The sequence below is a fragment of the Capricornis sumatraensis genome, chromosome 13 (genome assembly GCF_032405125.1).
Source record: "Capricornis sumatraensis isolate serow.1 chromosome 13, serow.2, whole genome shotgun sequence".
NCBI classification, from domain to species: domain Eukaryota; kingdom Metazoa; phylum Chordata; class Mammalia; order Artiodactyla; family Bovidae; genus Capricornis; species Capricornis sumatraensis.
Window position 1 is genome coordinate 74,002,096 of NC_091081.1, and position 23,260 is coordinate 74,025,355.

General features: G+C 36.7%; 1 protein-coding gene across 1 annotated transcript in view; it reads right to left on the minus strand.

Moving 5' to 3' along the window:
• Nucleotides 1-1,726: 1,726 nt before the first annotated feature.
• Nucleotides 1,727-23,260, minus strand: part of PPIL4 (peptidylprolyl isomerase like 4) — a 34,780-nt gene continuing 13,246 nt past the window's right edge. The window contains exons 8-13 of the mRNA XM_068985299.1: nt 22,802-22,926; nt 21,273-21,339; nt 19,688-19,799; nt 13,454-13,550; nt 7,765-7,912; nt 1,727-2,362 (exon numbers count right to left, since the gene is read on the minus strand). Of these exons, the coding sequence (XP_068841400.1) occupies nt 2,111-2,362; nt 7,765-7,912; nt 13,454-13,550; nt 19,688-19,799; nt 21,273-21,339; nt 22,802-22,926 (801 nt within the window). The 3' untranslated portion in view covers nt 1,727-2,110. The remainder of the gene's footprint in view (nt 2,363-7,764; nt 7,913-13,453; nt 13,551-19,687; nt 19,800-21,272; nt 21,340-22,801; nt 22,927-23,260) is intronic.

A 23,260-nucleotide genomic window follows, 5' to 3' on the forward strand; every position in this document is an offset into this window, starting at 1 on the left:
CATACACTGAGTACTGGAGAGAGGGAGCTACAGAGGGAGAATTCCAGATCTGCAGAGAGTTCCCCTGAGGCTTCAGCTAAACAGTGTATACACTTGAGAAAACTACCCAAAGGTGGGGAAGAACCACCAGAAAGGAATAAGTGGTAAAATTCAAGCTCATACAGGGCTCAGAATAGTTCTCATTCTCCACAGCCAGAGTGGAGAAAACTCATTACAAACCAGGCAGAAGGAGGATTATTCAGAAGGGTTATTACCTCAGTAGTGAGCCAAACTAGCTCTAGATTAAAGGTTGTTCTGATCCTAGATCATTAAGTGTAAAAGCAAGCCATGAAAGGATCAAACTGCTTCTGAGTAACTATCTCCCAGAACAAAACTCAACATATTTAAAGGAATAAGCTCCAGCACCCAACAATGTAAAATCCAAAAATTATCAGGCATGCAAAGAAGGAAATTACAACCTAATAATGACAGGGAAAAAAATCCGTAGAAACTTTCAAGAAATGGTAGATGATAGAATGGTCAAACAAGTAATTACAAATACATGTCAGATGTCCAAAACAGAAAACAAACAAAAATAGAGGAAAGCAGGAGTCTGGAAGGAGAGACACAGAAGATATAAGAAAGACCCAAATGGAACTTCTGAAGATTAAAAATATACTGTGTGAGGTGAAAAATACACTGGATGGGATTAATAAGAAATTAGATACTTCAGGTGAAAAGGCTAATGAACTTGGGGACATAGCGACTGAAACCAATCTGGAAGACAGAGGAAAAAAAAGACAAAAAGCAAAACAGAGCACAAGAGTGCTTGCTGCGAGACAGTTGCAAGTGGCCTAACACACAATTCACAGTCCCAGAGGGAAAGAAATGAAGGACAGAGACAAAAAAAAATTAATGAAAAAGCCCCCCAAATTCCAAATTTGGTGAAAACCATAAACCTACAGATAAACAGTCCCAGCAGAAGAAACATGAAGGGGAAAACCAAGAAACAAAAACTGTATCAAGCACATCATAATCAAAGTGCTTAACAGCAGTGATCAAGAGAAACCTTTAAAGCAACCAGAGAAAAAGAATTAAAAAAACGTTTTATATAGAAGAATAAGAATATAGAAATCTTATTTCTTATATAGAAATCTAAGAATAATAGTAGTGTCCTTGCTGGAAACTACAATAATATACCACGTAACAGCCACTGGATTGGCAAAAGTAAAAAGTCTGAAATTAGCAAGTACTAGATGTGATATGATATGAAATATTATCATGTGAAACAAAGGTAATTCAAATAGTGCATCGGGGTATGAACTGGTACAGACACTGCAGAATATAATTTGGCATTATCTTATAAATATGAAAACATCCATATCACATGACCAAGCAAATTACTCCTAGATAAAGAATGTTTATAGCAGCACTGTGTACAACAGCAAAAAAAAACAAAACAAAAACAAAACCCACCAGAACTCCAAACATCCATCAACAGAAGAATGGATAAATTACGGACTTATAGCAATAAAAATGAATGACTTTTAGAAGACACTAAGTTGAAAAAAGCCAGTCACAAAAGTAAACACACATTATATGATTTATATAAAATTCAAAAAAAATACAAAATTTAGTACTTCATTTAGGGATACTTACAATATGTTGTAAAACTGTAATAAGCAAGAGAACGACAAACACAACATTCAAAATAATAATTATTTGAGGAGAGGGCACTTTTAAAATGCCAGCAATATTTATTTCCTAAGTTGGCTGATTGGTATATGGACATTTATTATTCTTTATACCTTATATATACATGATTGTGTATTTTTACAGGTATGAAATACTTCATTAAAGATAAAGACTGAAAATATGAAAGACTTTAAAAATGAAAACTACTAATTTATGTATAACAATAAAATTAGTGTAAAAAAGTATACAAAGAAAATGCTCTTTATTGTCTTTCAGCGCCCTACACCATCAATATTAATCTAAGAGGGCCATAATCCTACTATGAAAAAAAATAACCAGCAGAGTCTTTAACTGCTCTGACACAAAATCTGAACATCTGGTACTCCAAGTTATACAAGAGCAAATACGTTAGCACTCATGTCTGATTCTTCGACTTTCATCTGTACTTGGATTTTTCTTTATCTTTGGATTTCCTGGGACTCCTGCTTCGGTCTCTCTTTTTACTCCTTTCTCTTTCATAGGGATCTGCCTGGTATTTGGATTTGTGACTGTTACTATAGTGGCCATCCCTTTCTCGAGATCGGCTACGACTTCGGTTCTGAGGTCGGTCCCTCTTTTCACTCTTTTGCTTCTCCCAACAACTTTCTTCTTCTTCATAGTGACCAAAGCCCATTTCCCTGTAGATATCCTATCAAAGAAATAGAGAGAGAGGTATAAGTGAAACGGTAAAATAATCATTTTGTAGGTACTATCAATTCACAAAACTTAAGACATGTCCCCCATTAGCAAGCAGTTTTAACAGGTCAAATTTGAACACTACCACTCTTGCCAAGAATCTTGTAAATCAAAAAAGCAAAAATAATTCAGAAAAAGACTTAACCATTTTCTCATTGATCTCACTGCTTTGTATCTACTATTTCAGCTGAACTGAAAGATCACATCTAAAAACAAGGAACTGAAACAACCCAGTTGAAATAAGTCTTTGGGCAAAATTGCAATACCAAGAATTTTGGTTATGCACAGCCATCGTTCCACTCCCCCCTTCCCCACTCCCCCAAAATGTGGTTCCATCACTCATCTACAATGAAACTACTAAAATCCCCATTAAGAATGCTATAAAGAAGACATCATTTAAATAACATATCCAAAAGAGATTTCAGACAGGTCAATCAGTCTAAAGAGGACACAAAATAGATTCTGAATACTTGGGACTGAGCAATTGTTTTTAAAGTATTTTTTTTTTATAACAGCTCCTCTCTAAATCTTTAAATAAAGTTTCCTGTTTAGACTAAATGTTTATTAAAATCATTATTAACATAGATGATAAATATTTTATTAAAATCATTATTGACACAGTTCTTTAAAAAAGAATTCATTGCCCCAAATATGACAAAGTGGGTACATTTACTTCTATTCTCAATAACTAAATAGCAGTAGTCCACGGAATTCTCCAGGCAAGAATGCTGGAGTGGGTGGCCATCCCCTTCTCCAGCAGATCTTCCTGACCCAGGGTCTGAACCCAGGTCTCCAGGATTGCAGGTGCATTCTTTACTGTCTTTACCACCTGAGCCACCAGAGAAGCCCCTCAAGTAGCGGAAGTAACTTTTCCATACAGAAAAGGGCTAGTTACAGCACAACAACTCTGTCTCTGCTCATGTCTTATCCTCGATCTAAACGAGTCTCTCAGTAAGTGGCTGAAATCTAAAGATATCAGAGCCAATGCTCTTCCAAGAATAATTGATAAAATTCAACTTTCTTAAAAGATTTCCCAAAAGAAAGGGGAAGTTCTGAGGACTGCACTCCCAGGTGCCCAGCTCTATTACCTTAGACATTATTACAGTAGATGCAAATGTCAAGGTTTAAAATCCAAGTGATGAATACCATGCTTATGGACTGGATTTTAAGGAAATGATTCACAATTCTTCCATATAATGTCTAGATACTATACATTATGCTTATTACAGGGACTGCAGTATGGGAAAACAGACCTAACAAGACTGTTACATGCCAAAGCATTTGTGGAAGACCTCCTATAAACTGGTGCATGATTTCCCACAATGCTAATAGTTCCTATCATTCTGTATGAGTCCCAGAGGTAGAAAGTGAGTAGGTGTTTCAGCTTAAACGTTTACCAATTATTTTTGAGCAAAACGTGACATCCCCAGGAAAAAGACTTTTTTTGTTCTTCCTGTAACACACACAAAATGTGAATATGTGTGTACTATTCTGACTGTACAGCAAGTGCTGGTTGAGGCAATAAACTTAAATGGAGAGACTGTTTTAATTGATGGATAATCCTATAAAGTCTTCAGCACAGTATTATAACAAGAGGCACTTAAATGGTTGGAGTGTTTAAAATAAGAAAGATTAATCAGTACTTTATTCTTTGAAAAAAATTGAGGAAGCTGAAAATCTGAAATGGACTGAAATCTTAAAGCCTCTCCTACTTGGCTTAATTTTCAAAGCTACACAAGCTTTGAAGTCAGGCAGTTCTAGGTTCAACTGGTCTTTGCCATTTAGGAAAGGTGTCAAATAAATCCTCCTGAGGTTAGATTTATCAGTGAAGGTTCACAGAGAAGCTAAAAAGGACTTGAGATGAGCTTCAAAGGATGAGTGAGTTAGGGCTTGGGTTGGCTGCAAGAAGGCTAATGCAAGAAGTGTATGTGAAAACTGAAAGCAAGGAAGACTGAGCGCTGTATGCATGAAGGAAAAAGTTTAGGTGAAGCTTGGTGCTCATGGAGTACAATGTTATCTTCATTCTAAATATAAGGAAACTGAGACTCTAGAGATGCACATACGTTGGGGAAAGTTATTTAACTGATCAGTAACTTTACATATAAAACTGAAAAGGGGGCAGTAATGAAAAAAAAATACCATATCTGACTGAATTTTTAAAAAATGTTAAAGTTTCAGTCCTCCTACTAAACTGTAAGTCCATGGGCTTGTGGGGTCAGGATCTTCATATCTAAGGTAAGGGAAACAACTGAGATGAGCTCTAAGTTATTTGCAGTATGGATTTTTAGAAATTCTACTCATTTTATAGATTTAAGAAATAAGACATGATTAAACAAGCATGCAGCTAAAAAAGAAGAAAGAATACCATAAAATGGCCAGTTTAACGCAATTAACTGAGCCAATGACTTCATATAGAGTAGTCAAAAAATTAAAAAATCAACCTTTGTTGAGGTCTCTGGCAGTAAACTGGAGATTTAGTCAGATCTAAATCACTAAAATAATATTAAATGATTAAAATGACAAAAACAGAGTTCCTGATTGTAAGAATACTGAAAACCTATGAAAGCCACAGAGGAGGACAGGCAAGCTAATCTGATGTTTCTCAGCCAGGCAACCACGGCTGAGTACTCATTTCCTGTAACCCCAGTAAAACTCAAACATCAAGAACACAATAACCATCTCTGGATTTAAGACACGAGGTGGAAAAATTATAAACATTTCAAACTGAACAGTAAGGCTGTCAGTCAATAAAAAACAAAGCACTTGAAGAAATAGAGCATTCTTAGGAAACTAAGCTCACCAAGCAAAAAGAACAAGAAATAGGAAAATTTGAGCTGTACCTGAAAATTACCTAGCACTGAAAATTTCCTTTAATGATTATGTAATACTTTTGAGATTAAACTTGAAAGGATAAAAAGCAGAATAACAGAAAAAAATTGGGCCCACTGAAATCTTAAATATAGATGCTATTTTATTAGAAGGAAAAGAAAATCAGTGCAGCTATATTATTAAATCAAAGTATAAAACCAAAAACAACTGCTTTAATACACTTTGAGGGGAGAGATAAAGTTGGAATATTATTGCCAAAAGGGAAGGACATTTGCTGCTGTTACTGTAAAGTCTTAAGTAATCAAACACCAAGATAAAGAAAGATTCACAGAAAGGCAGGGGTGCAAACATGGGAACCACAGACTTGAAATGCAGCCCATCTTCGGATTTTTTTAAGACTGCTGATTATCTCAAACACATCAATGTGTATTTCAGGCCTAAATTCATCACGGATTCCATGTACAAGTGTAAGATGAGGAGCTGTGGCATGATTATAGAGTTTTAGTGGAAAACATGCTAAATATTCATAGAAATGTGATATAGCTACCATTAAAAAAGATGTTGAGGTGATCGGTGGCTAAATTAATGAGTATAAAAATTAATAGGGAGATGTTCCTATTGGATGACAATGGAATATTTTACGACGGGACAAGCTACATTAGAATTCACAATTGGATTTAGGAAAGAACACTGCTGGCAGGAATCTATTTGAGGGAAGGAGATTTAGGAAAGAATTTTGACAGGAATACATTCCAGGTAAACGGAGCAGCAGTAGGGGTCCAGGTCCAGATTTACACCACTCACTAGCTGCATTAAGACCACTGGCAAGTAGCTTAACCTTTTTATCTTTTACTTTCTTGTGAATAGAGACAATAGCATCCACCCCGCATTACAAGGACGCAAGAGACGTTACTATCACTGATTCATGTGAGGATTACTGGAGGGACTGACAAGGGTGTAACTTAAAAGCAGAGAGCAAGGCATGAATGATGGGAATCTTTAAATAGCAAAAGGGCAACTGAAAGAAGAGAGATCAGATCCTTGCTGGATGACAGCAAAGAGTAGGAGGATACGCTGTGTAGAGAACAGGGTGCTAATACATAAAAAACACATATTTGCTGTCATTTTTTAAAACAAAGCAAAAAGCATAAAACACATAAAATGGTTACTTTTGGGGAAAAAAGAAAAGGGGGAGAGGACAGGGATAGTAGCTAGGTACCATATGTGTGCCACTTTGTAGACTTCACTTTGGAACCACACAATTTTTCAAACTACAATAGAAAATATTTTAAGCGATCTGTAAACATCAAAAGGAAACAGCTGAAATGTGAATCCAGTTAATGGCCTTACCACAGAGAGAAATGATTCCAAGTGATTTAAAAAATATTGACTGTAAAAATAATAGTTACACCCAATGTAGAAAATGTTTGCACACACACTTTTTGTTTCCACTTATTCTTAACAACATGCCTGGGAGACAAATATTATCTCAGTTTCACAGAGGAGGAAACCATGGCTCAAGAAAGTTAAATCACATGATGAGGTCACATTAATGATCAGCAATGTAGGAATCTGGGCTTCCCTTGTGGCTCAGCTGGTAAAGAACCCAAACCTGGCTCTTCTGACAGACAAATCCTTTACTCTGCCAGTCACACTGCATCTTTCCATCTCTGTGTCTCTGCTTGACATGCCCACTGCCGTGAGACCCCCCAACCTCCCCGCCAACTGAATGCCTCTGCATCTACCAGGCCCAGTTTAAAGGTCCTTGAGTGGTAAAAACCAGAGCAAGGGGCTGTAATGTAATCTGCTTTTCTATTAACTCAGAGCCAAACTGCAGGTTGGAAATGATTTCTTTTCTTTATAATTTACTTTCTTTGGGGAATTTTTATTATCATTGTCTTGGAAAATTTACTGTTTAGGAAAGCTTTGGGGATGATCAAGCTAACTATTTATTTAATGTGGCTTTTATTTCATATACACCATATGAAAGTGAAAGTGAAGTCGCTCAGTCGTGTCCGACTCTTTGCGACCCCATGGGCCATAGCCTACCAAGTTCCTCCGTCCATGGGATTTTCCAGGCAAGAATACTGGAGTGGGTTGCCATTTCCTTCTGGGAGGGCATAAATGTTTTTTTCAGGTTCTAAAACCTCAAGAGCTATAAGTGCTGTACATAACACCTGGTAATAAATTAACATGATAAATTAGAAGGATTTTTTTTTTTTTACAATAACCACACTTGTTTTTGATGGGAATGAGTAAGTGTTCATAGGGATGAAAATCACTCCTGCCTCACAATGTGGAACTATATGACATGTTAAGTTATTCTGAAAATAATCTTTTATAATCTGTTATATATATTCTTGAAAATTAAAGTTTCATTACCCGAGTAAAACCATTCTACATCTTAAGAACGCATCCATTTCTGTTCAGAAGCATACCTTTATTCCTAAATTACATCATTAAGATGTAATTGACAGATGGATGAAACGTCTTTCTCTACAGCTGAGTCTGAATAACAGTACGTACCTGATTGGTATTTTTGATTGGCATGTAGTCCTCATCTTCTTTTTCTTCAGAGCAGTGGCGGGTCTTCTTCTTGTGTTTTTTACTTGTGTGTGAGTGACTTGCCTTTGAGTCTTCTGCCTGCTCATCTAGTACAAGTTCGTATTTGGCACTGGAGCAGCTAGTTAAGGACAAGTGTGAGAACCGACACAGATAATACATCAAAACATGAGAATCTGGTCAACAAAGGAGGCCATGAGGCTACAGACAACTTTTTAAAGCAAAAAGCATCTCAGAGCATAGAATATATTTCTAAAACAAAACTAATTCATATTTTACTTCATTATACAGGCAGGAAAAATGGAAAGAACTCTTGTTTCAAATAAACAGTTTATAATGGGTAAGTGGGCAAAAAATACAGGGGAAAAAATTGATTTCATAAATGAAAAATATAAGTAGCATTAAAAAAACAAGGAAACCTATTTGTCAATAATGAAAACATTTAAACTTAGAAAATGAGGCACATATTTAACTTGAAAATATTAAGACATTATAAACCCCAATGCCAGAGAAGCTATGTAAGATGAAAATACACTCATGTGATTCTTCTTTTAAGTGTAATTTCAGTCCTCTAGGAGAAAATTTAGCAAGGCATATCAACAGTTATCATGTTGAAATTCAAATAAGAATTCATAAAAAACTGAAGTGACACTAAGTTAAGTGAATAACGGCACAGCTGTCCCTCACTATCCACAGGGGTTGGTTCCAGGACCTCCTAAGGAGACCAAACGCCACAGATGTTCACGTCCCTTATATAAAACAGCATAGTGTCTGCCTATAACCTACACACATGCTCCCTTACACTTCAAATCATCTCTAGATTACTTATAAAACCTACCGCAATGTAAATCTGATGTAAATAGATGTAAATACAATGTAAATGCTACATAAATACCTAGCTGCCTCCACAGAAAATGGAAGTTTTGCTTTTGGGGACTTTCTGGTATATTTTTGCTGAATATTTTCCATCTGCAGTTGGAGATCCACGGATGCAGAACCTGCAGATGCAGAGGGCCGACTGCATACATAATAGGATTTATCTTAAATAACAGAAACTGAGAATAAGAAGCCTAGTAATAAAGATATACATCACAGTACTGCAACATGGAATTATAAAGGAAGTTATTAACAATGACAAATGAATGCTGTTAAATAACCTGGCATGGTGTCTATAAAAACTATAAGTTAAAATAGCTTGAAGCAAAACTTGTATATAACTTTATAAAACTTCATAAAAGATCAAGATTTGAAAGGAACAAGGAAAAATAAAATGTATCATTTGCCTAAATGGTAGAACTATGAGTGAATCTTTTTAAATTTCACATAAATATATTATAAAAATTATAATAATGTACACTTTAATTTAGAAATGAGTGTTTAATAAAGTATAATATCTGAGAATGAGAAAAAATGTTCAACTATTAGGACTTCTCTAACAATAATCTTAAACCCTACAACCAGCAAGACTAGAATAGTGGTTTTCAAAAAAAAGATTAGGGGGAAGCCCAAAACACAGAACTATTTTAGTGGCGTGTGGGACTAGAGTAACAGCAAACACACTTCCCTCAGGCCTGGAGTTTCGCGTCTCTCTTCACCAGGCCACGGCTCTATGCCCCCGCAGGGATGTCCTGTGCAGTAGGAAACACTGCACCCTCTGGCTTCTCAGAAGGCAGCTGGCAACAGCTAACCAGCCTGTACCGTCCTATCATTACCCCCACCATCTCCAACTTCTTTCTCCCTTTAGTCCACATAAGTGTTTCCATGGTACCTTCCAGATAGTCTCCTTTTCCAGATACAAATCCAATAGCCCTTGCCGATGATTTCACCTCAGTGTTTGCTCTACACATGCTGCTCTGTTCAAAGTGCATCAGAGCTCCTGAGTATTTCTAATTGCTACTCAACAGGGTATAAAATCCATTTAGTGGGTCACTGAAAGCCAGCATTTTAAAATAACATATACCAGAAAACAGAGTACATGGAATCTAATAAAAAATAGTATTTTATAAACTTGTCTTTCAATTCTGCGTGTATGTGTATGGTTATACTTGGACTGTCCTGGGCTAAGATATAAACTGTATTCCTTAAATAATGGACCAGAGTTAAAGAAAACAGTACCCCTCCTCAGCCCTCATCTACCCATATTCATTGTAGCTTTAATGTCACTACTTACAGTATCATTTGAGGATCCTCTGACCCCTCACCTCTATTATAAGTCCCATATCCCATGAGAAACGCCAGGCTAGAAGAAGCACAAGCTGGAATCAAGATTGCTGGGAGAAATATAAATAGCCTCAGATATGCAAATGACACCACCCATATGGCAGAACGTGAACAAGAACTAAAGAGCCTCTTGATGAAAGAGGAGCGTGAAAAAGTTGGCTTAAAGCTCAACATTTAGAAAACTAAGATCATGGCATCTGGTCCCATCACTTCATGACAAATAGATGAGGAAACAGTGGCTGACTTTATTTTTCAGTTCAGTTCAGTTCAGTCACTCTGTCATGTCCAACTCTTTGCGACCCCATGAACCGCAGTATGCCAGGCCTCCTTGTCCATCACCAACTCCCAGAGTCCACCCAAACCCATGTCCATTGAGTTGGTGATGCTATCCAACCATGTCATCCTCTGTCGTTCCCTTCTTCTCCTGCCCTCAATTTTTCCCAGCATCAGGGTCTTTTCCAATGAGTCAGCTCTTCGTATCAAGTGGCCAAAGTACTGGAGTTTCAGCTTCAACATCAGTCTTTCCAGTGAACGCCCAGGACTGATCTCCTTTAGGATGGACTGGTTGACTTTATTTTGGGGGGCTCCAAAATCACTGCAGATGGTGACTGCAGCCATGAAGTTAAAAGACGCTTACTCCTTGGAAGGAAAGCTATGACCAACCTAGACAGAATATTAAAAAGCAGAGACATTACTTTGTCAACAAAGGTCCATCTAGTCAAGGCTATGGTTTTTCCAGTAGTCATGTATGGATGTGAGAGTTGGACTATAAAGAAAGCTGAGCGCCAAAGGATTGATGCTTTTGAACTGTGGTGCTGGAGAAGACTCTTGAGAGTCCCTTGGACTGCAAGGAGATCCAACCAGTCCATCCTAAGGGAGATCAGTCCTGGGTGTTCATTGGAAGGACTGATGTTGAAGCTGAAACTTCAATACTTGGCCACCTGATGTGAAGAGCTGACCCACTGGAAAAGACCCTGATGCTGGGAAAGATTGAGGCCAGGAGGAGAAAGGGATGACAGAGGATGAGATCGTTGGATGGCATCACTGACTCAATGGACTGGAGTTTGGGTGGACTCCAGGAGATGGTGATGGATAGGGAGGCCTGGCGTGCTGCGGTTCATGGGGTCGCAAAGAGTCAGACAAGACTGAGCAATTGAACTGAACTAACTGAACTATCCCACAGATGCACTTCTTTGCAACATTCTAGACATAATTAATTAATGGTGATTATTTAATGTCTGTTCTTCCCCCCAACTCCAAAATACAACACAAGGTCCCCATGGGCAGGGGGCATGTTTCATAGCTAAACTTCTCTGGGCATGTAACAACCAAATAAGTATTGGCTAATTACTTGTAATATTAAGACACTCAGTATATCTCTTCTTTCCTAGCTCATCCACTATCTTCTACTCATTACCACCATCAAGACTTTTAGAAGATGTCAGATCTCTCCAAAATCCTATTTTGTGATCCCCCTGATCTCTTTTCTCCAACTACTTCCCAAGGTCTAGTCTAGCAAAGTTAAACTTCCCTCTTCTACTTCTATTTTTGAATCTTATTAATAGTTTTATAGCAATTTCTCTCTCATGATCTATAAAGTACATCCCATGTCTTTCTGACTATCAGTACTTAGATAATCTTCAGAATCCCCCTTGTTCACCATAATAATAAAGTAATATATGTGAAAATATATATGAAAACATATGTTTTGTCCCTCTATTACTGTACCTGAGACAGTAAATGTCTTGCTAAAATGAAACCTATCAATTACCAAGAACATAAAGATCATTCCACTAGGCCAAGTTCATGAATTCCTTTTTCTTGTTCAATATTCTTTCTCTGAACACGTGGTTTGCACCAGGACATGCCTGTCTTCTGTATCAACATCAAAGGGTTAAAGCAACACTGTTTGATACTAGCTATGGGCAGTGGCTTAGATTTAGATGAATGAAAATCAAACAAGCTATAAAATCCTGTTCCTCATTCCACTTCAGACGCTCGCTAGCCACATGTGGTTAGCAGCCGCACTCGAGAGGGGAGATACAGCATGTCTCCATCACTGCAGGAAGTCTCGTTAGACAGCACTGGGCTGGGTACTGATTCTTAAGCATGCCTAGTTTCTTTCTTGACTCTTCGCAATCACCTTGAATGTAAAACACTCTTAGACTAGGTAGCCTTGCTTTTCAGCCTGAACACCCATGGGCAGAAGATGCTCCTTCTACTTTACACTCCACGGTGACCTTCTTTTCATTTGTCCTACACACACCCCTCTTTCATCTGCAGTTTCTAGTGATTTGCCTCAATTTAATTTCGAAGATTTGGTGAATAAACCTCAAGTGTATCTATCCATACCTTTTATGAGTCTAAGATTTCAATCACACGCCCTCAAATGTTCATCTTTTCAGACCACTCTTAGTTTACTGTCTGGTTTGTCTACACGTGAAAGCTTCCTTTGTGCTGATTATGTCAGTACACTCCAGGCATTATCCAGCTCTAACACCTTACAACGCTTTGTGTACTGCTGCTGCTGCTGCTAAGTCGCTTCAGTAGTGTCCGACTCTGGCCGGCACTGCAGACAGCCAATACGATAAAAAATAAATACACAACAGGTCAATCTGATATTCATCTTTCCTTGATGAATTCCTGGAGAAAAAAATGTTTACACAGTATGGGGAAAGAGTATCCCTAAAACACCAATAGAAACTAGGAAACAATGAAACCATTCACCAGAAAGAACTGCAAAAGAAAGAACCACGGTGTGGAGTGATAGGTTTATAAGGGGAGTATCAATGAACAAATTAAAATGACATCATATGAAAAGTATGTTTCATTGCTTCTTACTTTTCTCAACCTAAAACTTGGACAAATCTATAAAGGGTCAAGTCTCTGGATTTCTTTTAATCCTATAGAAGTCAACTGTTGCACACAGCAGGAGTGCAATAAACATGTGCTGCTAGACCGAGAGTGTATCCTGCAGAAAGAGGGACAGGGCAGCCTGGCACACTGGAGTCCACGGGGTCACAGAGAGGCGGACATGACTTAGTGACTAAACACCACCACCACAAAGGTTTAGCTTAGCTATCATAAAGAAATTTCTGACTGTGAGGAATTTGAAACATTAAGATTATATATATAAAATACAACTCTTACCTGCAGATCTTCTGAAAATAAGTATTAACCTTAACCTAAGTATAGGGAGGTAAAAGAATTAGGCTTAAAATTTCTCAACCCTAACTTTTTCCCCACCACAAAGAATATATTGAAAAAACAAAGTATACATATATAAAATGGTGAAAAGAGATAAACTGATTTCGTCACAGAGCATCTGGATTCAGGTACCTTGTTTTCTATAGTCTTTTCATAAAATATCACATTGTACTCTCCAGAGTAGAAGGTCAACACATATGGACCAACTAGTTCTTGTGAAGGATACTCCTGTTTGGGCTTTACTTTATCTTTCAGAACCAAATTAGATGGTTTATCCTGTTCTTTTTCATACTCCTTGAAATCACTCTTGGTGTATTTCCCACCTATTTAAAAAAGAAAAAAGAGCTTAGAAAAATCACCTGATTAATCAAGAGTAACAACTGTAAGAGGTATAATACATAAGAACTAATTTATAAGTGGCATATATATCGAGGTGGGGGCAGCGGGGGAGTGGGGGGGGGGGCTTCCCTGGTAGTCAGATGGTAAAGTATCCGCCTGCAATGCAGGAGACCCAGGGTTCGACCCCTGGGTTGGGAATATCCTCTGGAGAAAGGAATGGCTTCCCACTCCAGTATTCTTGCCTAGAGAATCCCATGGACAGAGGAGCCTGGTGGGCTACAGTCCATGGGGTCACAGAGAGTCGGACACAACTGAGCAACGAAGCACATATATCAGAGTATATAAAAGGCTGAGAAGAAAACAAAAGAATCATGGTAATTCATTCTTCACCATTATTTTAACAGAAATCAGAAATCCATTTAGTTAGGTAGTGATATGCTGCCCCCTAATGATATATATGAATATTACAACACCAAATTTTCAAATCCCAAATTATACAAAGAATACAACCACTGGAAAATAATGCAGGGTTTAAGTAGAGCCATTAAGTCTGAGAATATTAGGCCCACAGGAAATTGAGGGCTTAGGACTTGTACTTGAGATCCAAGAGGCTTATACGTTTAGAAGTGAGAGTTTAAAGATCTCTGATTTGTCAAGAGACACTGCTCAAAATCTCAACAGAGCACCAAGCAAATAGAGGATAGCAGGAAATGTAGATTTTCACTAAAGAGACGTGAGAGGGAAGGATTGAAGAGAGCACCAAAGATAAACTGTCTCTGCCTTGAAATTTTTAAGAGCACCGTTACTGTTTTCAAGGACCAAAAATGAAATCAACAATTCCTTCAGAAAAAGAAGACTGTTAACTGGCCTACCGTAGCACGGCATGAAAGGAGAGAGCATTCCATGTAGCCTCTCAACTCTCAAACTTAGTCTCTATCAGATGAGGATCCAGCTCCTGTCTATGTCCTAGACCTGCTGACTAACCTGCCTGACCCATCCCCTCAACCACTGTGAGGAAATGTTTCCAGAGGGGAAGGCCTGCTACAGAAGGGTCCAAGATTGCATGTGCAAATAAAGCCGACTTGAGGTATGCAGGTGTTTTGATTGAGAAACCTATATACACCTTGACTGTCATGAGGTATTTAAACAAAAGAGAAAAACAGTAAAAAGGGGGGTAAGCATCAAAGACAAGATTAATCTATTTGGCAATTTCAGAGGCTCTGGAAACAGAAATAGCCAGCAGACAATGTTTCAGATAAATGTGTAACAAACAACCATAAAGAGTTAAAACACTGGTAGTTGTAACAAATAGGCATGGTTTCACCCTGAAAAGGTGTCTGCCATGTGCTTGCCATTAGAAGTCTCACTATGGATGAAGTATAGAAGGAGCAACAGATTACAGTTAGAAGTTCTGGATTCAAATTCTGACTCTAGTGAGAAGTCGTAAGTAAGAAACTTCAATTCTCTGAAACGCTCTTCATTTAGGTACTGAAAATAATATCAACATTTCACAGAGCTGTTGGAATCACCACACAAGGAAAAGTATTTAGCACCGTGAATGGTACAGAGGATGTGTGCTCAGTTGCTCAGTCATATCCAACTCTTTGTGACCCCATGGACTGTACCCTGCCAGGCTCCTCTGTCCATGGGATTCTCCAGACAAGAATACTGGAGTGGGTTGCCATTTCCTCCTCCAGGGGATCTTCCCGACGCAGGGATCAAACCCAAGTCTCCTGCAGCTCCTGCAATGGTAGGCATATTCTTTACCACTAAGCCACATGGGAAGCCCAGGGCATAGGATACCACTCATTTTTTTAATTGTGAAAACATAATACATAAAATTATCTCAACATGAACTGAGATTAACAACAAATTACATGTTTATGATAGCACACAAGAAACTGAAGCATGTCTCCTATGACACTTTACTGTAAATAAACTACACTGAAACTACTAAGGAAGGCAGTATTATTTCTAAAGCGGGTAGATGGGTTAGGAAGAAAAGAAAATTGAGAGAGAGAAAAAAAAAACTATTTAGATTCAGGGCTGGTTTAAATCTGGGTAAACCTGACCGTGGGTAAATCACTTCACAAGATTCTGTTTCAAGTTCCCTCTCTGTAATGAATAATTATATTTGTTTCATATGTATCCCAAATGACAAAATTAAATTAGCTTTCTAGGAAAAGCGCTCCACAGAAGAGGTACTTGGCAGTACTAAGGGACCAGAACCATAATGCATTAGGTCAGTGTTTGTCTATATTTCCTGAATGAACTTATTTGATTCTTTTGACCACAAAGCTGCAATTATCACATGTGTGTGGGGGGAGAAAACATTCATAAGAACCATGAGAAATGGAGTGTTATATAGAAAAAGAAAATAATCCTAGAATTCCTAGTAAAATTTAGCATTACATAGTGAATAACTGACAAAGTGTAATCTTTTAAAAACACTGCATCAGTGATCAAAAACCCATATTATTTCAGTATACACAGATTCTACCTAAGTTTTGTATGCTACTACTAGGAGGAATTTGTATGATATATATATGCATTTGTGGGGAATGTCAATACGTATAGGAAGAGCACATAGTACACAGAAGAATAAGATTAGAAACTTGACTGTGCTTTAACAGGACTGGTTCAATAAATTATGATACATAATTCAATCAAACACGACACAGCCACTGAAAAGAATAAACTGTTACTTTATATACTGATACAAACTATATCTTAGATATACTGTTAAATGAAAAATGCAAGGTATAGAAACACTATGTATATCCTGCAGCCATTTGCTTTCCTTTTCTAAAGGAGAAAACATAAATATGTGTGTGTTTTTTAAAGGAGAAAATTATATATACATATACACACATATACACACATATATAATATATGTTATATATATGGGAAAACATGAAATGAAATCCTAAACATCAAATAAGTGGCTCAGACGGTAAAGAATCTGCCTGCAATGCAGGAGACCCAGATTCAGTCCCTGGGTCGGGAAGATCCCCTGCAGAAGGGAATGGCTGCTGCTGCTGCTGCTAAGTCGCATCAGTCGTGTCCGACTGTGCGACCCCATAGACGGCAGCCCACAGGCTCCTCTGTCCCTAGGATTCTCCAGGCAAGAATGGCTACCCATCCAGTATTCCCGCCTGGAGAATTCCATGGACAGAGGAGCCTGGCAGGCTATGGTTCACAGGGTAGCAAAGAGTCAGACACAACTGAGTGACTAACAGTTGTGCTTTCTTTTTTTTCACATGTATATATATATATATATGTATAATTAGATATATTCAAAGAATATATGTGGAAGGTTACAAAAGAAACAGGTGGCTGTGGTTACCTCTGGTAAGGGAAATTGGGTGGATGAAGGCAGGAGTGGAAGAGACTTTGTTCTATCTCCTTTTCACTGATCTTTTCAATTTTGTACCGTGTGTGAGTGTTAGTCACTTAGTTGTGTCCAACTCTCTGTGACACCATGGACGGTAGCCCACGAGGCTCCTCTGTCCATGGGATTCTACAGGCACGAATACTGGAATGGATTGCCATTTCCTTCTCCAGGGGATCTTCCTGACCCAGGGACCAAACCCAGGTCTCCTGCATTGCAGGCAGATTTTTTTTTTAATATAAATTTATTTAATTGGAGGCTAATTACTTTACAATATTGTATCGGTTTCACCATACATCAACATGAATTTGCCACGGGTGTACATGTGTTCCCCATCCTGAACCCCCCTCCCACCTCCCTCCCCATCTCATCCCTCTGGGTCATCCCAGTGCACCAGCCCCAAGCATCCTGTCTCATGCATTGAACCTGGACTGGCAATTCGTTTCACATATGATATTGTACATGTTTCAATGCCATTCTCCCAAATCATCCCACCCTCTCCCTCTCTCACAGAGTCCAAAAGACTGTTCTATACATCTGTGTCTCTTTTGCTCTCTCGCATACAGGATTATTGTTACCATCTTTCTAAATTACATATATATGTTAGTATACTGTATTGGTGTTTTTCTTTCTGGCTTACTTCACTCTGTATAATAGGCTCCAGCTTCATACACCTCGTTAGAACTGATTCAAATGTGTTCTTTTTAATGGCTAAGTAATACTCCATTGTGTATATGTACCACAGCTTTCTTATCCATTCTTCTGCTGATGGACATTTAGGTTGCTTCCATGTCTTGGCTATTATAAACAGTGCTGTGATGAACATTGGGGTACACGTGTCTCTTTCAATTCTGGTTTGCTCGGTGTGTATGCCCAGCAGTGGGACTGCTGGGTCATATGGCAGTTCTATTTCCAGTTTTTTAAGGAATCTCCATACTGTTCTCCATAGTGGCTGTACTAGTTTTCATTCCCACCAACAGTGTAAGAGGGTTGCCTTTTCTCCACACCCTCTCCAGCATTTATTGCTTGTAGACTTTTGGATCGCAGCCATTCTGACTGGTGTGAAATGGTACCTCATTGTGGTTTTGATTTACATTTCTCTGACAATGAGTGATGTTGAGCATCTTTTCATGTTTGTTAGCCATCTGTATGTCTTCTTTGGAGAAATGTCTGTTTAGTTTTTTGGCCCATTTTTTGATTGGGTCGTTTATTTTTCTGGAATTGAGCTGCAGGAGTTGCTTATATATTTTTGAGATTAGTTCTTTGTCAGTTGCTTCATTTGCTATTATTTTCTCCCATTCTGAAGCCTGTCTTTTCACCTTGCTTATAGTTTCCTTTGTTGTGCAGAAGCTTTTAATTTTAGTTAGGTCCCATTTGTTTATTTTTGCTTTTATTTCCAATATTCTGGGAGATGGGTCATAGAGGATCCTGCTGTGATTTATGTCAGAGAGTGTTTTGCCTATGTTCTCCTCTAAGAGTTTTATAGTTTCTGGTCTTATGTTTAGATCTTTAATCCATTTTGAGTTTATTTTTGTGTATGGTGTTAGAAAGTGTTCTAGTTTCATTCTTTTACAAGTGATTGACCAGTTTTCCCAGCACCACTTGTTAAAGAGATTGTCTTTTCTCCATTGTATATTCTTGCCTCCTTGGTCGAAGATAAGGTGTCCATATGTGTGTGGATTCATCTCTGGGCTTTCTATTTTGTTCCATTCATCTTTATTTCTGTCTTTGTGCCAGTAGCATACTATCTTGATGACCATGGCTTAGTAGAGCCTGAAGTCAGGCAGGTTGATTCCTCCAGTTCCATTCTTCTTTCTCAAGATTGCTTTGGCTATTCGAGGATTTTTGTATTTCCATACAAATTGTGAAATTATTTGTTCTAGCTCTGTGAAAAATACTGTTGGTAGTTTGATAGGGATTGCATTGAATCTATAGATTGCTTTGGGTAGTATACTCATTTTCACTACATTGATTTTTCTGATCCATGAACATGGTATATTTCTCCATCTATTTGTGTCCTCTTTGATTTCTTTCACCAGTGTTTTATAGTTTTCTATATATAGGTCTTTAGTTTCTTTAGGTAGATACATTCCTAAGTATTTTATTCTTTTCATTGCAATGATGAATGGAATTGTTTCCTTAATTTCTCTTTCTATTTTCTCATTATTAGTGTATAGGAATGCAAGGGATTTCTGTATGTTGATTTTATATCCTGCAGGCAGATTCTTTACCATCTGAGCTATACACATATAACAACTAAAACAAACAAACTTTAGAAGGAAGAATTAAGCCTTTGCATCATGGACTTCCCTGGCAGTACAGTGACTAAGACTCTGCTTCCACTGCAGATGGCACAGGATTGATCCCTGGTCAGGGAACTAAGATCCTGCACACTGCATGGTGTGGCCAAAAGAAAGTTTTGCATCTAGAAGAACCAAGCCACTGATGTCAGAATAATTACTTTGGAAACATGTCATGTCTGCAATGGGTAATTATAAGTAATTTATAATACAGTGTAGAAAATATATTCCTCATTAGTTTAAAATAAAAACACCCACACACATCCCCACACCCACCCTAGCCACCTTAGACACTAGAAAGCAGGTACATAAAATCAAACAGGAGGAGTTACATCTCTGACCATTTCTAATTAACAGCACTGTCAAAGGAGATAAACACACACACAAGAATGCAAAGCAGAACAGAAACAAATGAAGATGAACAACAAACCTTTTCCTTTCCATTTAACCTTAGCAACAGACTGGCTAAAGTCCACATGTATTCTTCTGTCATCTATAAGCACATTGTCCATTTTGAAGAATGCTTTCTCACAATCTTCTTCCTGAGAGTAATTATAAAAACTTAAGCATAAATCTTTATGGAAAAGATTTTTGCGGCTAGAATAAACACTGAAAATACAAAAAGTTCCTTGTTACTAAAACTAAAATTTGAATACTTATGCACCAAATGCTTTGCATCTATTACCTCAATTAACTCTGATAACAACCCTATGAGAAAAAAACATTCATAACAAACTAGCAAACTAAAGGTAGAGAGATCTCCTTTCTTCTGACAGCAATGTACCTTGTAAATATTATTTCTGGTACACTTGACACAGTGTCTAGGTATAATTTTTTACGTGTCTATGTTCCTCAACCCTCCCGTATACATTTTGAACCCCTAGGGCCTATTGCAGTATCTACTGCCTGAAATACAGAAGGCATGTGACAAATACTTTGGAACAATTATAATTCAGGATGAGCTACTATTGGACATACATCAGTCCAAAGTTACAAAAAGAAATAACATAGCCTAGCATAATGGCCCAAAGTAGTAGGAACAGCACCAGACATATCTAAGTTCAAAGAGTAAGTAACAGAGTAAGAGTAAGTAACAGCTTTGGCATTTATTTATCAGATGAAGAAAAGTACAGAGAAGAACTAGAATACAAATATTTCTAGCCACTGTATAAGTCACATTTAAATTTGATGATTTTTTAACAATTACACTAAACATATAAGTACAATGCTTTCAATCTGAACAATTTTACAAATATGGGTAGTTAATACTTGTAACAAAGAGTGTTAACTGAGTTATTAACTATTTCTTTGAAAATAAAACAGCAGTACAGAAGGCTATGACATTAACTAGGTGCACGATTTTAAAAAAGTCATGCTACCACTGTGTGTACCAGTTTACTTATTTAGAAAAGGAGGATAGTACCTATCTCAGAGTTATGAGACCTAAATGTGAGCATAAAACTTGCTTAAAGAAAATTACTTGAGTAATAAAAGCTATCGTTCCTATTATAGATCTAGAAAGTACTATCTAATTCAAACCTCAAATTTTACTTATAAGGAAAATAATGCCTAGAAAAAAGAATTCTAAATAAACTGCCAAATATCAAAGAATAGTTGGTCAGTGACAGAGTTCAAATTAGTATCTAGATCATAGTAACACTCAAACTAGTTTTCTTTCTACTACTCAATTATTATACCTACCTAAACAGCACTGAAAGCTTATTTATAGAATGTGAAGGACTTTACCTAAAACTTTAAAAGAGTTTTAGATACATTCACACAGGTTGATCTTGAACCCAAAGTAAGTAAAAGTACATATACTAACATTAACAGATATTAAACTTATTCTCTATTCAAATATAATTAAAGTTATTTTTCTTAGGTGCTAAAGAAAAGGCAAACTAATTTCCTAATCTTACAGACTAGAAAAAGTTCTCTACATTTTTGCACTTTTTAACATCATAGAACAACAACAACAAAAAATACAAATTTAAGATAGCTGTGCTATGACTTACTTTTTCAAATTCAATAAAAGCATAACAAAGGGATTCTCCAGTCTTCCAATCTCGGATAACTTCACAACTTGAAATTAAGTGTGGAAAAAGAAAGAAAGAGAGAGCATTCACTCTTACTTCTCAAAAGTAAAAACCAAAATAAGCCAATTATTAAAAGGCAAAGTTAAATTCACAGAATTATATTCTTTCAAATATCTTAAATAATAATTATTTTCTAAAATAATTGACCTGTCTAGTAACCAAGTTTTCTAGATTCTACTATGAATGCCCTATACAGGCCTATAATCCTGAATTCCTAAAACACTGGAGAACAAGATAAAAATATTTAATTTTTCTTTAGCAAAGGGAAATTACTGCTAAAAATTCTTTTAAATCATAATTTACTTTTAGTCAAATACAAATGAATTATAGACTATCTAATGCCACTACAGAATAATGCACACACATTCATATATATATGCATGCTCATTAGTAAACTTATGATTTGGGTTTAATTTTAATATAAACAAGGCTCAAATTTAATCCCATAAGTACAGCTAGTACATAGAACCAATCTGTCTTAATAACCAAGTGAAACAGCCAGTAAGGTGGAATTTAACGCAATTGGTTTAACCCTTTTTGCTCATATATCTTAAGCCTCGTTTTAAAAACATGATATGAAACAGGGATATAAAACATTGTGAGAGGAAAAAAAAATTGTGAAAGGAAAAGCAATCACATTATAGCACATGGTTCAGCTGTTGCAATATATAAGTACACATTAAAATGTAAATATTGAACAAAGACTTAACGAAAGTTATGACATAACCAAAGTAGCAGGCAGGGAGAATGAACAGGGTAGGATAGAAACAGAGGTTAGTTCTCATCTTCCTTAGCAGGAAATCAGTATATAATGTCAAATTTAAAAATAAGATGTAACAGCATAAGAATTTTTTATAAAGATGATATACTATCAGTGAGTGGAAGAATAAAGTCAAGTAGTCTTTTAGAAAAAAATTTTTCTTTCAATAGGAATAATAAAGAATGGCTTCACAGAAGAAAAAACATGAAATAAAAGGAAATTCTAAACATAATACTTTTAATCAATTATAAAATACTTCCCTTTCTCAAAGAAATACTAGCTTCAAAACTTTTACATTAATAACACAGGCAAAATTAACCAAAAGGAAAATTTTAGAAAACTTAGATTAAAATTAATTTTGGAATAAGTTGCTGGAAATTCTAGGGAGAATTTAAATGAGATAAACATTTAAAATATTAAAGAAGGTTTTTGAAAATACTATAGAACTACACTTAAACTGTTTCATTCACATTTAGAGTTGAAATGTATGTGTTGTAAGAAAATCAATCAATTTATAACACATTCACACACACATATCTACACATACGCATACATATGTTTTTCTTCCCTACTATCCAACATACTCATAGTATAAATTTCCTCTATAGTTCACAGACTCCTCAAAAATGTCATTAGAAAACCACCAATACCTAGTTTCTCTAAATCTTTCACTAATTCTAGAGATTACCTTCTTATTGGCCCAAACCTTGAGAATATTATCTCCAGATCTTCATCTGTGGTCACTGGATTCAATTTACAAACAAACAGCACATTTTCTGGAGGTTTAATATCTGCATCAGGTAGGTCTCCCACCTAAATGATAAATAAACAAGAATATAAATCAACTCCTTTATTTAATTTCCATCATAAATACCATGAAGTTAGCCCACATTGCTGATTCCCTAAAATATCTAAATTTACATTATTAACTGTGGGCTCTGGGAAAGAGATCTAAACAGATTTCAAAATTCAAAACTCCATTCTTCCTGGCAGTAACAGTAACAAGCATAGTATTCACACAAAGTGAACATTTACCAAGTCTACTGGCTTTAGAGTCCCAGTTTTATCTCTTTTTTTTCTTTTTTCAAGTACTTGATCTATTTTTTAAAGCATTTACAAAAAGTATATCTAAATTAAGTAGCATGAA